Here is a 17,484-nt window from a genome sequence, read left to right as displayed (position 1 = left end):
AGTTCAACTCTCTCATAGGTTATAAGGCATTGAAGTCAGTGTTGAGATGTTTATCCCCTTGATGCTCAATACCACTGGACACTTACCCTTACCCAAGCTTACTCTGGTCATTGAGAAAATCATAGTTGAATTTTAATGTCCATGGCACAACTATCCTGATACTGGAAAATCTTATTGTGAAAAGAGAAATATAATGATTTGAAATAAGAATATGGTTAAAATAAAAATAGATTAGCTGTAGGCATTCTAAATTTTCAACACAGAAGTGTATTTCAGTACAAACATCGCTAACATGATTCTGTTTCAAGTTATAATTTGTTGAGTCACAACATGTTTTGATTTTTCTTTCACTCCCAGACTTCCTTATTTCCAAGTTCAATTTTGAAGTTCAGTTTTGATTTTGCTGTCAAACTTTGCAAGAGGTCAAAAATTGAGAAGGGAAAAGAGTTCCACAAAAGGATGGCAGGGATTTCCACAAGGAAATTATATTCTGTAGAATACACTTCTTGATTTTAAATATTGCTGTCCTTTTCATTGCTGTTACCATGGTAACACCTGTGTGTACATTATGGTTTATAGATGAAACTGATGATTCAACAGTCCTGCTTGAAACTCAGAGAAATCTTGAAAGATTTGCAGAAACAGTTCTCTCTGTCTCTTACTGATGCTGAGGAACCTGACGAAGTTAGATCACCACAAAACGATGATGATGATGATGATGATGATGATGATGATGATATAGAGGATGATGATGATGAAGATTGTTTCCAGCCAGGAAACTTGAAAGATGTGATTGATGACATCAGAAAGGCAGTTCAAGAAACTATTGAGAAACAACTGACTTTGGCGGTAAGTTTCCTCTCAGTGATAACTTGTTTCTAGTCTTGGTTTTCTAGATGTCCATAGCCTCTGACCCCAAGTACCGGTACTCACAAACATCCAATATTTGAACACATGACACAAGAAACACAAGAGTCTTCATCCCCTTAGAGGGATTTTAGAAAATTAAGTTATTGGAAAGTGTGGTTTGTTTAACGTAAGAGTTCATGACTGCTTTGCTTGTAGTCTGTTTTTGCTAAATCAAGTTTGTTATCATTCAAGGCAGTTCAAAAAACCACTCATTAGATTTCTATACGGAGAAGTTCTTTTGGTTGATTGCGTTCAAGATTTCATAACAGTGTAGATTCTGTAACAATCCAGATTTTCCAACCCAAGGCCATCAATATCCTCCATTACACCAAACATTTGAGTACCTGATACAACAAATAAAGGCATATATCTTTGTTTCCCCAAGAGGACTTAAGATAGTCACCTTTTTGACAATGTGTTTGATGAAATATTGTTAGAGTTCTCCATGGTGCCATAGGTTTTTGTTTTTGTTCGTCATCAAATACTGATGCGAAGAGAAATCTAATCAGTTCACGTAAGCTCTCTGTCTTACTTCCAATTTTGATTTCTCATCGTAGTCTGCCAGCAAAGTAAGTAGTGCCAGCCTCCAAAGAACCAAGGCCGAGCTTGCACTGTTGGAGAAGAGAATCCAGTGTTTGGAGGACGAACTACAGAACACGCAAGATCACATGGGAATATTGCAATCAGAAATTAACAGACAGAGTGGTGAACTTCGAATGAAAACTGAAGAGATTGATGTGCTTTCCTCAAAGGTGAGTGGTGGGTTTACTCAATGTGTTGAAACCATGGTAGAAAGTGACATTGAAGTGCACTTTGATCTCACATCAATAATGATCAATTCATCTTCAGAACAGCTCGGCCATTTATTCTACCCAACTTTATTCAAGAAACGTAGAGTCTTCTGATTAGAGAAATACACACACACTGTAAGCACTCCATGAAGCTTAATGCTCTTCTTATGAAGCTGAATTCCTGCAAATCTGTTTTCAACAAAATCCCCCATTTTTTTTTAATTTGGCTCTAATCAACAAACAAGAATGTGTGTAATTTTGATACTTCAAAAATAAACAGCCAAATGTTCAGATTGTTTACAAACAATTCATATTGAACTCATGGAAGGTAATTTTGATCAAGTTCTATTCCAAAAAATTAGCATATTTTAAACTAAATTCAGCCAAGCAGTTGTGATCTGTAATCCCTTCAGAGTAAGAGAACAGTTCCTCTACAGTGTTTCAATTCTGAACAGGATTCTATTCCACAGTTGAATACATGATGTTTATTAGTGTATCATAATTTTTTTACTGTAACCAACGACCTCACCTCTACCTTGGGAATTAAAAATCTCATGTGATCCATTCTTACAATGTAGCTTCATCAAGTGCCATGAGTGAATTTTTGTTTTATTATAAAGATGTTTTTAATAATCAGTTCCACACTATATTTTTAAACCAAATGATGTATGTGATAAATTTTCTACACAGGGAGAATTCATTCTTGTTAATGAAAGGTTTTATTGCCCAACATTCATATTTAATTCACCAATGACGCATTTTTATTGCAGCTGTAATTATTTCATAGGCGAATTCAAAAGCCATTGATATTTTAACTGTCAGGGTGGTTACACATGCAATTTTATTTGTCTTGATTTCGGAAGATAGCTTATTCGTGTAGTATTGAACAAACTCGGGGGCCGATTTATTTGCAAATCTAATTTCTCGTGGAAAGCCATCCATCACAGCTTTGATTGCTTAGCATTGGTATTGTTCAGAGAAAATGAATTTGTGCAGTATGCCATATTACATCAGATCAAATGAAATAGCTAATAGTTTGATCAAATAATGCACTGCACCCAATAGAGTATGCAGCCCTTGATTTACAACGCAAGGCTGACAATTTTTGTTCTGCTTTCTGAAGTAGTATGTTTTTACATTTACTGTTTTGTGGAATATTGTTTTACCGTTTTCAAAGCAAGGAAAACACACTACTTTGGTAATTATAGTTTGTATATGTAAGCAACTTTCATAATGCATGATATGCTGTTTCGCCTTTCTTGTACAACACTAATGTGCGAGTCTTTTTTTTTCTCTTCTCTCTCTCTCTCTCACTCTGACCCCTCAACCATGGCTGATATCGTGCCCTGAATGTGAATAACTGACTGCTCCTGACCCTTGAACATGAATATTTACCTGTCTACCTCCTTGGCCCCTGAATGTGAATGACTGATCGACTGCATTCTCTATAACACAGGCAAGGCAATTTGTTGCTGATAATGCCTCCCTTGTGCAGGTAACTGTTATCTTCCATCTTAATACTATCAATTTTATCAAACCCTTCATTATTTCAATAATTTTCATAGCAATAAAATTTGTCACTTTCATTCATAAGGTCAGTTATTACCTATATAAGGTTTTCCATCATTACATCACAGGTCACATGACTGGCTGATTGATTGTCTTGCCTCTTCCATAGAGACTGCGTTAGGCTTTGTATTGTAGATTTCACCCTTCATGCGTTAAAGATACACTGTGTTCCATATCATTTGCATGCTGAGAACGTATACTTTTATTTCTTGCATGATGAAAGCCAGAACAGTGCATGCCGTAACTCAATTTTATTGCTTAGTATCCTGTGTGTTTGTCCTGAGGGCATGGCTGCTTATAATATATATTCAAAGACAGCACGTCTACTCTCTTCATATGCCAGTATTTTACAGTGATAAAAATAGAAATGAAAACTGATTTGCCGAGAGTTATTCTGACATTGCAAAGCTGGTTTAATACAATCACCCATTAATCAAATTTGACAGTGAACTGAACTGTTTGCTGTGTAACATCTCAAGTGGAAAGGATAATTCCAAGTTGACATCCTTGAAAGCAACATAGATTGATCGAGGCTCTGTGTGCTCTGACACAACATCCCAAAATCAAATTGTATACCCTTCTTCGATCCTACATCCTGCTGTAGGGTATAATATTATTTGTATAACACAGGTAATTTCATTCCATCACTCTGAAGGAGTAATTGTTGTCTAATTCTACATAAGAGGATTCAGGTTTAATCCATAATACACAAGGATATCATTATCTCATACTGGATTAGATGCATTATATCTGTAAAGAGGCATCATCATTTTATCTCATTGTTGTCTCTTTGCCTATCACGGAAAGGTCCTTATTTTCATGAGACACCTATCATTGTTTGAGATAGAAAATGGATCAAATAGATAATTGCCTTGGAAACTGGAAGACCTTCGACATCCACTTGATTTATTTGCAGAGTACCATCAATTTTCTCTAACGATTCCAAGTCTGGCTTTTAATCAATTTTGCTGTACAACATTTGACTACTGTTAGCTACATGTACAGTTTTGAGTCGTAGCATCTAAGCACAAATTGTTCTTGTGGACATTATTTTTATCAGTCTCATGTGGTTAGGAAGTCACATGGTCCGTTCACATGATCTTGTTTATACTGAAAGAGTTGTTGGCAAAACAAGTTGCACTCCCACATACAGGGGAGTTATGAAAGAGAATGTGATGGCATTGTAAAATTTCTCATGTTCTGCATGTCTACTGTAGTAACAGCTGCTTGAACAAAACTTCAAACCTACGCTGGGTAAAAAGTGCAATATATGGGAAAAGAAAGTCTCAGTGAAATTTTAGTTTACCTCCATCTTGTTATCCATTAATATTCCTAGTGATAAATATGAATTTGTCATTTTTTGAGCTCAAAACTACATTGGTTTTTTTCTTATTTTGAGTTAATAATTTAACCCAGGTGATTGAAAGACGTTGGGTGAAAATTGCAATATATGGAAAAAGAAAGTCAGGAGAAGTTCTGAAATCATCAAAATTGTGCATAAATCAAAAAGTAAAAGAGAAAAATCGGAGAAAACTGTAAATTAAATATGTCAAGCCACCGCATCCTTAGAGAGTACTGAAAAATATGTACAATAGACATAATATATTGCGTACACTGCAGAACTTTTTAAAAATTTTATCAAAAATTGTTCAAGTGTAGACAAAAATGGTAAAAAATTTTCAATGAATATACAATATTCAGCCCAAGATTTTAACTGTAACTGTAATTATAATTTTTAAGAATCTACTTCAGAAGCTTGCCAATGTGATTAAATGGTAGTATTATAGCTAAAATATCATTTTGTTTGTTTGAAGTGCATCACCATGTCAGGTTTGAAACTTCAACAAAAAAAATCATGAGGGGAAAAAGAGAAAGTACACTTTCAAAGGCACTTTTGAATTATCTTTTTCATGAAATGATGAACTAAATCTTCCAAAATTAATAGAGATTATGACAAAATACAAACCAAAGTTTAACATGTACATAAGATCCTTCATCTTGCTAAGGTCATAAGTCATTTTTTAGGACAAGTCTCATACATTTGCATTTTCATAACAAAGACTATAACATGTAAAGGCACCAGAAAACAGGGGTGCTGTACTATAAACATGATTTGTATGAAATAAACCTGCTATAATATACCATGCTAAGGAGATTAAAATGTGTGTAAGTTCACTGCTTCTTTTTACTGACTAGGCAGATGGAGTTGGTGATACTGTCTGGAAGGAAAGGACTAATAGTACTCAGCAAGATTGTCTTTAACAAAAAGAAATGACTGTGCAGATAACTTTAAGGAAAATCACATCGTTCTCTAGTCCCTATCATTTGTATTTGACACAAATCAGATTTAAAAGACGTGGCTGTTTTATTGATGACTCTTTTCAAATGTCAGCCCAAGCAGTATCTACAGTGACGGCCTCCAACTTTCCATATTTGGACAAAAACTTGCTTCACGTCATATTCAAGGAATCATATCCATGTTTGCATGACGTTGTGTTATGTGATCAGCTATTGTCTCACCAGGGAGTAGCACTGGCTGAACGAAACAAAATCATTTGTCTGTTGCTCTGGGGAAAACATGCGAGATTATTATCGTTGCTGTAGGGGAAACAAGTATCATTTGTTTTCCGTATTATTTCTGAAATATTCCACTTTCTTAACATCCCCAGGGTTTTTGTCACAACAGCATGACATTTTATGTCTGAAAAATTAATAGCAAAATGGAAGATGTGCCCTCAAGAATACGTAAATTAGTTGTCAGAGAGATTTCGCAAGCATATTGCAACAAAGTTCATTTTTGTTGCAATTTGTTGAAAACCGTACACAGAACACATAAGAAAGTGTGATGGCAGTTTCAATAATTTAGAAATGTTTTCAGCCTGCAGTGTTCTTCTATTAATGGAAAGATAATCAAATATGACAGCAGGTGGGATAGAGATAATTCGTTAATTCCATGGAAACTTGAACAAAACTAGGCAGAGAGGATAAGCGATTTGTTTAAATTCAGCAGCTGTAGGCAAATGGTGGCAATTAAAGGTGGGTAGTATACTGCCTACACATTCAAGTCTTCCTGACGATCCGTTTGAGTAGGAAGGATATAGATATTTTGATAATGTGAATTGACGCAGGTCTTGGACAGTTTGTGCACAGAAGCATCTGATATTCTGCATCAAGACAGTGTTTATTGCTATGACAACATGATCAACCAATTGTATGAAAACTTTTCATTATTTTGATACATTGCATTATTCCAAAGAAACATCATCATATGATGAACTGCCCTACATGTGTGCTGTTTGAATACTTGTTGAATAATCCCACATAAGTGTTTCCATACTGGCTTTTTTTTTTCACTAACATCCGAGTCATGGATGATAGCAACCAATGGTACCTTTTCCTCAGCTACAATATTAATAAAAGTACAGAATTTTTAATGCCAGCAGGGACAGCTGCTATAATTTTAAAGTTTTAGAGTCTATTCAGCAGTCAACTATGATATTTCTCATCCATAGATCAAAATTGTATCTGGCTATTCCTCATGAATTTTGTGTGTGATGGGGGAATTTGTGACATCTTTATTCTAGTCAGGGTTTGAAAGGCCACAGGGTTGTCACGGAGCATGTGTGGGATGTGATATCCACCAAACTGCTTGCATACTGCTGTGCTGACATTTTATTTTACAAAAGTTGATCTTCGGTAAAATGTTTCGAAAGATATTTTAGTATATGTTTGCTATGTAAAGAAGTTACTTTGTGCTGTTTGATCCAACAAACTACAAATCACTTCACTTTGGGTCAAAATGACTGACTGAGCAAGGGAAAAAAGAACAGAATTCTTTGATTATGCATTGTTTTCTGTTTCTTGGACACTAATTCCTAACTGTGACTGTTAGAAAACAAAAAATTTATAACAAACACAGCTTACAACATTACACCAATACATTCACTTAGCAACAATACGTGCTGCCAGCACTCATACAAGGCAGTTTTATGATGAGCTAAACTCTTGGCGTGTGAACAATCTGAACAGATGACATAAAAAGTGTTGAAACTAATATTCTGAATCAACGGATGCTGCTGCTGGTACTTCAGAAAGACCAGTAACAGTAACTTTTGATAAGTTTTTTCATCATATTTGGTTTGTAGGTCAAAATCAAGTTCTTATTTAATTCCTCAAAGCATGTTGAAACACCTGCTATATAGCTTGTCAACACAGTGTCTATACGTGTAAAATGCTCTGTTATTATTAACACATGAATTCTAGACTGGATCAGAATTCACTTGTAGACATTAACAATCCAGTCAACACATGTATAGGCTAAGTTGACAGGTTTAGTGTATTTTGACATGCTTTGGGAAAGAATGTGTTGTTGACATATGCAAAACAAAAATAACGAAACATCAAAAAGTTCCAGCCACTGGCCTGTCAAGCAATATAAATACTTAGAAACAGCTTGTCCTCTGAAAACTCTGATAAAAAGTTAGATGTAACAGTTCATTCTTGTCTGTTTGAGTTAATTTACCATGTGATTGAAGCAAGGCTCAGATCAGACACAATGTAATGTTCTACTAAATGAAATCATGTTAAACTTACAATGGTGTTTAATAAAGTGTAAAAATATAAACTGTTAATTACCATGACAACCAGATGGGTTCATATCATTTAGTATGATTAGTGTTGAATAAGTGCTGTATTTCACAAATTTAGAAATAGTCACTGGCTGACAAGTTGTCTCAAACACTTTACATTGAGTGTCTTCATCCAAGTGCAACAACTTTGTATACTAAGGTTATTTTATTAGCAAAAATGTGAAAATAGTAAAACCTGTTTCAGAATATACAGTAGAAAAATAATTGATCAAAAGGTTTTGGAATATTTTTAGTTGTAAGCTTTGTCTGTTATGACCTTAATAATTAAGATTAAAGCCCTATTAGCTGTTTCTTTTTGCATATTTATTTGATAAGATAGTTTGAAATTAAATGCAACTTTAAATATGCAAAAATGCTAACAATAGTTGTGATCAAGAACATCTTTTAAATATTGTTTATGAATGCACAACGTAGATTTTTGACAACTAAATAATTTTTCAGATACAACTCAAATATGGCTGCTACAAATATACCGGTACGCATAAGTGCCCGGATTTAATTGACCAAATAAGTCACCAAGGATTGAAAGAGTGACACTTTTCAAAGACAATTTCGCTAAATAAACGGGAATCAAAAACATCGCTTCAAGATTTGATGGTATTTTTGTGGCATTGCTACGAGATACAGCTAGTGGGGCTTTCCTGCTGTAAACATGAGCCATGTCATTACGGAATCAGATGTTAAAATGTTAGTCACTGAAATTTTCCTGACAAAAGCAAACTTACAAGACCTGTCCAATAAACCCTTCAATTTTTGAATAAATAAATGAATTGTTCCCTGAAATTAGTCATTACGCAATAAGTATGTGTCACTTTAACTGCCATATACCTGCTGGTATTGAAGTAATTAGTTTCCATGACAACATGTGAGTTGCCAGGGGTTGGTAAAGGGAAGTAATAAGGCACGTCGTGAACCTGTCACTCGAAGTGGATTTTATGTGATTGATTTTCAGTGCTGAGAGACAGATCAAACCATAGCTTGTTCTGCTCAGCAGAACCAATAACAAAACTGTCAGTGAAGTGCCATATGAAGCTGTTGCAACAAAATTTAAACATCTGAACATGAAATTGTACAGCATTGTGCAAACTGGTTACTTTTATCACTGCAGTCAAAAATTTTTTGCTTTTATGAACGCCAATTTTGACGGCAGTACTTTCATATTACTGCTTCATAATTTGCATGGGGTAAGCAGGGTTTCTATGTGCAAAACCAAACCAGCTTGTTGACGGACTTTTCACAGTCATTTTGCTTACCAAAATGTACGGAAAAGCACTGAGCATTTTGTGTATCGATTGGTGTCAAAGGTGAAGGGTCAAGAGGTGACAAGGTTTGCACTGGCTGTACCATGCAATTTGCATTTGCGCATTAAAGTATTGTGAAACCACAAAATATGACTGATACATATAAGTGAACCTATACTATGCATATTTGCCATGTGTTTTATGAGACATGAGTGACATTTGAATGAATTTTCTGTTTTTCGCTCCTTCCAGTTAGGTGACAGGGAGCGGGAAATCGACATGTTGCAAGACGACAGGCTTCGGCTTGAACGTCACAGGCAAGATGAAATGATGAAAAATGAAGAAATGGTCCAGAAAGCAAAGATGGAGAGAGATGAAGCTGTTGCCAAGTAAGTGGACATATCACCTGATATCTGGTTATACATAGGTTCTCCTGGCAGTTGGAAGCATCTTTTTGTGATGAAAAGCGCAGATATTTCTTCACGCCTTGGGACGCATCCTAAAGTCAAATAAAAAAGGAAATATCCATTTATCCTCCTTGCTCATGTCTATCACACTAGCCACATCAGGCTGAGTTTGGCTTTCAGCTGTTGAAAAACATTAATATTAAAAAAAGAATTAGACAAGGACTTAAGATTTGACAGAATACATCATTGTCTGTATGATCAGATGTACGTAGTGTACTCTTCTGAATAGTGAAGAAAAAAAATGGCATCTTACGTGTGAAAATTATTGCTTCATTCAGACATTCCAGTCCTGATGTTTTCATGTCAGTACTCGGATCTTTATTGAAAGCAAAAATAAAAGTAAATAAAAACAACATTATTGGCACCATTTGCTCTAGAATGAAACTAAGCCTATAAAGTGATTGAAATCATGTGAAAGTATATATATGTATGTTTATGTTCAAAGAGTGACAAACTGGTTGGTTGGTAATTGTAACACTGATATTAACCAAAAACAATTGTTGAAATTGCCATTGCAGGAAAAATTCAGCTGAATTGGAGTTAACCAGAGCCAAAATAGACCTGATGAATTTAGACAGCCAGTTACTGGAAGCTATACAACAAAAGATTGAACTATCACAGCAATTAGACCAGTGGCAGGTAAGCATTACCCAGCATTCATTGCAAAGAAATGACCCCCAGATTGTGATTCCCATCAGTCATGTGAATGTACAGTATTTTCTTACTTACATATATATGTTAGTCGTTACCATAATTTTCAATTTTATATAATCCTATATTGCTCTATATGGATGTCTTGTGAAGAAAATTAATGAAGCTTCAGTGTATAATGAATGCAATTATATCCTTAATTAGTTTATATATGTGTTGCCTACATGATTTTCTGTAGATGAAATGCCCGTTGCTGTACATGTAAGGTTTCTATTTATTATAATGCAAATACAGGTACCATCAATTTGTATACCCAGAGAAGCTACTCTTTGTCAATTTATTAGCATGTCTAGGTGCGCAATAATGTTGAGTAGAACAAGCAGCAGTGTGTACTCCATTCACATTTAAAGTATAAAAATTTTGATATCACAGAAATGAAATTCTGAAAAAAATATTGAATAACATACAGAGTATTTTCCATCACAAATGATAGAATATATTTCATGGGAACATCTATTGTGCATGTACTAGCTTGGTTTGTGGGAATGCCTCCTTGTAACTTGTTTTAATACACAACATAAATTTATATTTCTCTTTGCAAACATAAAGACTGCAGACTCCTTTTATTGGGAAATGAGAAGTACAGCTTTGCAAAATACAATAAAACTTCATAAAGCCTCTAACATTTATATAGAGAAAAAACATACAAGTCATCTCACTATGCTAGGCTATCAAATGATGCTTACTGAAGCCTTGAACTTCCACAAATCCGCCCCGCTGCTTTCAAGGTAGGATTCGCCTCAGGGGACAGATAAATCAACTCAACTTTTAAAGGCACTGTTCGCGATCCCTGGGATCGCCTTTGTTCTGGTCTGTAAGAGGATTATGGAGGTGTGATAGCCTTTTGTTTTCCATTGAAATTATAATCTTGTGGGTAAATTTTCTGATGAGACAATCTGGTGCCAACACAGGCCTTTAACGATACTGTTCTGGTCAACTGCTTATGTAGGCTTATTTTTAAGCCATAGGTAACTAGTGTTTTCACTGTCTTTTGATTTGATAGAGGTGAACTTGAGTTAGATGTATTCAATTAAATCACTCAGTGATTTAATTGCTCTTTGCATTAATTCATGTACCCGATTGATCAGAAAACAGTCATTGCAGAATAGACCAAAACATAGCAAAAGGAGTGTTATATGTTATCTTCAGCTGATGTATGCTAACATTTGTGTAAAAGAGTAAAAGAAATAAACAGATTAATGAATATACAGTCAAAGCCATAAATGGAAAGTTTGAAATGAAAGCAAGAGTGCTGAGTCCAATATCAGGTCTGTTACAAAATATGGTAAAGGAAGGCACACATATTTGCTGATGCCAACAGAAATTCAAACAATTTTTTTTGTTGTTCACCTGTGTTTTATTCCTGCAGCTTGTAGTTGAATCCTCTGATATTTGTTTTTTAGCTCATATTTGGTTTTGTATATAAATACAAAAAAGAGCTTATATGATGAGTCGGTGGCATCTGTATGTCTGTATGTTTGTGGGTATGTATGTGCGGATGTATGTCCGTCACACACAAAGGCTCCCATACGGCCAAAGCTACAATCTCAGTATTTGGTGTACAGGTAGATGCAGGGGTTGAGATGTGAATTTATTCAAATGAACATGTCAGTGTCAAAAATGTGCAAATGAGGTAAGAAAAAGCGAAATCCTGCAAATGTGCAGGAGTGATGGCATGCCAGTGACTGAAACAGGCTTGAGTCATTTCCTGTCATTGTTTATGAACTGTTACATATTAACAGACCTGCTCAAACCATAGACAGTAGAGGGGGGAAGACTGTCTATGCTCAAACTAAGAGGGGCTAGCTGTAGTGCTGTGCATGTTGCTAAAGTTGACATCCAGTACCTAAAGTTTCAGACCTTATTTACTTTTGTCATTCTTTTTTTCTGGTTTAAATATTTCGTGTTGTTTTTCTGGTTGTACTGTGCAGAAATCATTGTCATAACATTAACATAGAATTTTCCTGCACTGAACAGATAGAAACAATATTTATTGTTGATCTTTGGTAACCATACTGGTATATACCAATTCTGATCAAATTTGAGCGACACCGTACAATTGCGGTATTTTTTACCTTACCGTAACTTGCCTTAGCTTTATACCTAGCTTAGTTTGTAATTTCCTAACACAACTCAACCTAAAAAGTATTGGTATCTGTTGTCAGGTTGATATGGAGTCATTGCTGGGCATCAGAATGAAGAAGAAACTAGACGAAGACGAGAGCAACAGCACTGTCATCACGCCGATCACCAGGAGGAAAAAACTAAGTTTCTGGAGTTGATAAACAATGTCTGCCAAGATGTATATAACTGTATAGAGAATACGACCTTTGGTGACCTTGGAACCCTTGCCGAATTAATGATATAGAGTATTTACAGTTGTTCAGACGGCCATTTATTTCGTCCAAATCCTCAACTTTCCAGAAATACACAAATTTGAACTAAACCTGCCATGTTGTCCTATAAGGACACAAATAACAGACTACAGATTTAGTCGTTTGTTACGTCTGTTTACATATAAAATTTTAAAATAAAATTTATAACTGATTTGTCAACGCTTGCCATATGAAATTTTTAGTGTACATTGATATAAAACTGACTCTTAATTTTGATAATTTTGATTCGGGTTCAGTATTACCAAAGGAAGTGCTAGAGGTAGCAGTGAACTTGTTTTTAATAATGGCACTCCAAAACACGTCCAAATGCACTCCGGAAACTTAGTGCTGCAGTACTGTCAAAAAGACACATAATACCTCTTCCCTGGTGAAATTACTGATTGAAACATACAATAAATAAAGCGCTGGACATGAAGTGAGGTACATTAATATCACTGTGTTTACACACATGTTGCGGAATCGTCCAGCAATTAAACACTGCCAACAAGTTGACCACCCCTTGATATGGTATGGTATGGCCCAAACATACACTCTACTCCAAAAACATACCAATCTTATGGTCGACAATTTTGCATTTTCCAATCCAATGAATTAAACCAATATTGTGTAAGAAAACTATGTCTTATTCTACTCAGATCAACATCGGGCTTAACTTGCAAATATTTTATCTTAAAAATAATTTATATACCAAAAGCAAGAGTTTATTTATTTTGTTTGCACAATCTGCCTGTAGAATTTAGTTTTTCTTGCATTGAGAAAACATGATGTGCAAATCTCAATCTTTGGGATTGCAGTATATTAAAAAATACTGATTCAGAAGTGAATTTGTTTTTGCAAATGTTTTATGTTTGTAATAGTGTTCCTAGATATATGTGATTCATTTGTAAAATCTAATATCACATGTGCAAAATATTCATTTTCTACAAAGATTTGTCACATTTTGTTGCTTTTTTTTCCATGAATTTTCATCCTGTGTTATTATGTATTTCCTTCACCTCAAAAGTTCAAGGTCAGTCGTGTGGAACCTCATACAGAAACAAATTTTGTGTTTTGACGCTGAAATAGTATGAAACAAATCAGGGTTAGCTTTGGTTTTTGTTGAAGAGAGAAAAAGATAAAATTTGATGATAACCCAAAGGGAAATGTTTTGTCTGATAGAAAATGTGTTATTTAATATGTGTATGTTCGTTCTATGTTTAAATTTTGAAAGTTGTCAGATAGTACTATGGATAGCTTTGAGCTGTGACTTCTTTGTGCAATACTGTCATTATATTTCAAAATTAAAAAAATGCTCTTACTATATCAATAATTTTTGTAACTCTGTTAGAATAAGTGGCTGTAATTGATGTTTATTTTTGACCAAGATAGGGATACTTTCTTCGATGTAAATTTAATTTAATGTACCTCCTTATCTTTTTATACTGTATCTATAATTGAATTTAAAGGCTATTAACCCTAGTAACTGAAAGACTGAAATTTTCCGTAGATCATGTTTATCTGAAATGAAAGATGTGGAGATTTGCAGAATCTGCTTCATTGAGTGGCTATCAGAGCGCCCTCTGGCGGGCAACATTTCTCAGTTCTTCCGAACTCTCTAGCCCAACACCAGTCATGAAATAATTACAAATATTTAGCATTGTCCATTCATAGAGACACTTTTGTGATTCATGGCACATCAGCTAGCTCAACAGGCACTCTGGTCGTTTCACTCCGAAAGTTTTGGTGTATGAACATTTGGCTCTAAGTCTCAACCCAGACTGACAAAAGCAGTTCTTTGCAAGGAAACTTTTCAAGACCTCAGCATAGAAGAATTATCCTTCATAGGAACACAACTATCCAGTCCAAATGTGCTACTGGCAAAATAATACCTAAACTAGGATAGAATGAAAAATGTTCTTTTACCAGCTCACAAAACTGACAAAAATACATGAAAGATGATATGTCACGCGATACCCACTTTCAAATGTAACTTGGGGCATAGTTGCTGTGATTGCCTTTTTTGGTTCAAGTCAGAAAAAATGCCTCAAGTCAAATTGAAATAAGAAATAAAAAATGTCTTATACAAGAACATAAATCTGGTTTTCATAAATAACTTTTGTTTCAAAAACAAATTAAATAGAGCGTAATAATTAGATTCCTGTATGCACTATAAAGGTGCAACCAGACTATATCACCATGATATATTAATTGCAGCATAGTAATACAAAGTCGTAAAAGGAAAGTAAAATATGTGCTTCCATAGGGATATCATAAAATCAAGTTAATAATAATGAAACTTGAATATTTCATATTTATGATAAATTAAAAGTGCTTAAAAAGTGGCCATTTTTGGTGTCTATGTAAGCCATTCTTTGCAGGAATATGTATTATAGCACTGCATTGTGTCAGTCTGGACTGGAAAACAGCTGAAAAAGTGACATAGATGAGGTTTAAATCTATCCGGACCAATGTTAAACCAACTCTATTATTCCATATTTAACTTTCTATCCCATCCCATATTCAATTTTCTGCAATCTCCCTATTTCTCAATGTGTCAGTCCATCTTCAAGTTTGTAATTCATGGCAATAGGGTCAGCCCAAATGAGACAAATGAAAGGGTTTCATAGCCTTTTGACTGCCAGTACCTCATCAGTGCAAAAACTAACAGAATTTCCTTTTTCTTCATCATTTTTATTTACCTTATTTTGGATGTATACGAAATGAACTCTCCTTGACAGAACAAAAATCTGATGATTATTTGATGAAAATAAAATGAACTGTACAATCAGTGTATTATTTTAATACATCCACACAGGAAGTATATGAGTGATTGTTGTTAACACAGAAGAGTGTAGACAAAAAATGCTCGTGTAAATATAGAAAAACCATTGAGATGATAAGATAATGGAAAGTGATTTCAAAATGACAATATGACAATCTGGGTTTTTTTTTCAAAATGTCTGTAATAGTTGTAAACTGAAATGGTTCATCTTGAGTCGCCATTAAATGAATATTATATTAAAGAAACATTGAAAATTTTATGTGTGGTATTTTTGTCAAATGAAAGTGAACAGGATTGGAATATTATATCAGTTTCAAAACAGCTGTGAATATGCAGTGTCATGGTGGTGGTATCGTCGTAAACCATGCGCTCCTTTACGGCAACAGCTTGGCACTACCCACAAAGAGGCTTGATTTTTGTGTAGATCCGCGGAGCGGAAATTATGCTCTGGCTCGCAAGAATGGGCGGTGGGCAATTGTTGTAGGTAGGGGTCATAAACATCCCTGGCTACCCCTACCTCAAATAATAGCCTACTATTCTAATATCTGTGTATTTATGGCTAGAAAAATAACCAAACAGAGATATAGGTCTGCAAAATTTGTATTTTATATATGAAAGAAAAGGATAAAATGAAAATGCAAGATTGATTGACCTTATAATATGATAGAATTCTCCCATAATTAAGTTTCTATCATGTTATTATCAAGGCATTCATTGATTATTTAACGCTATGCCCAAAGTGTAATGTTGTTCATTGTGACTCCATTGTACAAAGAAACTGTTTTCCGTGTATTTGTTTTCACAGTTATGGTGTGTGGAACTACACAATGTAAAATCCATAATGCTTTTCAGTTGAAATTAATGATTTCAAAATTGCAGTGACAAAATACCATTCTTGTTTGGAAGACACACAACTTGGAATGAATGTCACAAAATGTTAATTCTGTACTTGTTATGAAGAATACCATAGTAATATATGGCTATGTCAATAGTTTGTTCTAGATCTATTTTCAAGGTTAACAGACAATATTTGGCTATTACTGTGATATAAAAAATGTCAACACCTACACCTAACTACATTTATTTCTTGGTTTGTTTTCAGAACTTGCTTGTGTAACTCAAAACAAACAATAGTAAAAGGATAAGAGGGTACACAAAATAGGACATAAAAATTTTCAAAGTCTGAATATTTTTACCCCAATATTGCGGTAAATTCACTTTTTTCAAAACATTTAATTTACAATTTCAAACCAATTTCATTTCTTCAGAGCACGGTTAAATAATGCACCGTGAAAATATATAAAACACATTTTATTTTCCACTTGGTTGCTTGAAGTCATGTTATAGTAAATGGTATGAAAGTAGGTCAGCATTTCTTGGTGAAAGTAGCTGAAACTTTTCTGTTTTAATGCTGGTTAGCAAGAAACATGATCAGATACAAAAGAGATAGTCCCAATTTGCAAGTAACTCAAACAGTAAAATCCTATGTATACATGCCCACCACCTAGATATTCACCAATGACATGTTGTACGAATGCATTGTGACTGAAATACAAATTACAAATAGTTATTTAATGGGGTGCATGTACTACAAAGCTAGTGAATTTGCTGGATTACTAGTATTCATGGAATTACCAGAAAACTGCGTGCTACTGTTTAATTTTCAAGGAAATATGCACACAACTCTGCTGTAAATATTGAATCCAATACTACACAAAAACAAATGTGACCTATATAAATGTGTTAGGAAAATGAGTGTATTGAACCCAGGTACCATAGGTGTTCATTGATGTCATCATACTTAAAGGGCTCAATGAAGATTACAAATTACAGTCACTCTGAGTGGCCCCTTGACATGATATTTTCTTTTTGACAGTCATTCATTGTTTGGCTGGCTGGATAAAACATGAATAAAAGATCTATGTTGGCCCAAGGCCTGAGCAGTTTACTATGCCTATTCTGAAGATTTTCTGATTTTTAAGTACATTGT

General features: G+C 34.6%; 1 protein-coding gene across 2 annotated transcripts in view; it reads left to right on the top strand.

Annotated features, from left to right (window-relative positions):
* Nucleotides 1-15,751, top strand: part of LOC139144798 (BICD family-like cargo adapter 1) — a 43,654-nt gene extending 27,903 nt beyond the window's left edge. Inside the window, exons 6-11 of one of the 2 annotated variants that reach the window (XM_070715573.1) lie at nt 580-849; nt 1,467-1,661; nt 3,157-3,195; nt 9,412-9,548; nt 10,145-10,265; nt 12,503-15,751. In XM_070715573.1, the coding sequence (XP_070571674.1) occupies nt 580-849; nt 1,467-1,661; nt 3,157-3,195; nt 9,412-9,548; nt 10,145-10,265; nt 12,503-12,619 (879 nt within the window). In that variant the 3' untranslated portion in view covers nt 12,620-15,751. The remainder of the gene's footprint in view (nt 1-579; nt 850-1,466; nt 1,662-3,156; nt 3,196-9,411; nt 9,549-10,144; nt 10,266-12,502) is intronic. The other variant, XM_070715575.1, reaches the window with a different exon arrangement.
* The last annotated feature ends 1,733 nt before the right edge of the window (nt 15,752-17,484 follow it).

Source organism: Ptychodera flava, chromosome 12 (assembly GCF_041260155.1).
Source record: "Ptychodera flava strain L36383 chromosome 12, AS_Pfla_20210202, whole genome shotgun sequence".
NCBI lineage: Eukaryota > Metazoa > Hemichordata > Enteropneusta > Ptychoderidae > Ptychodera > Ptychodera flava.
This window is presented reverse-complemented; position numbering and strand designations above follow the sequence as displayed.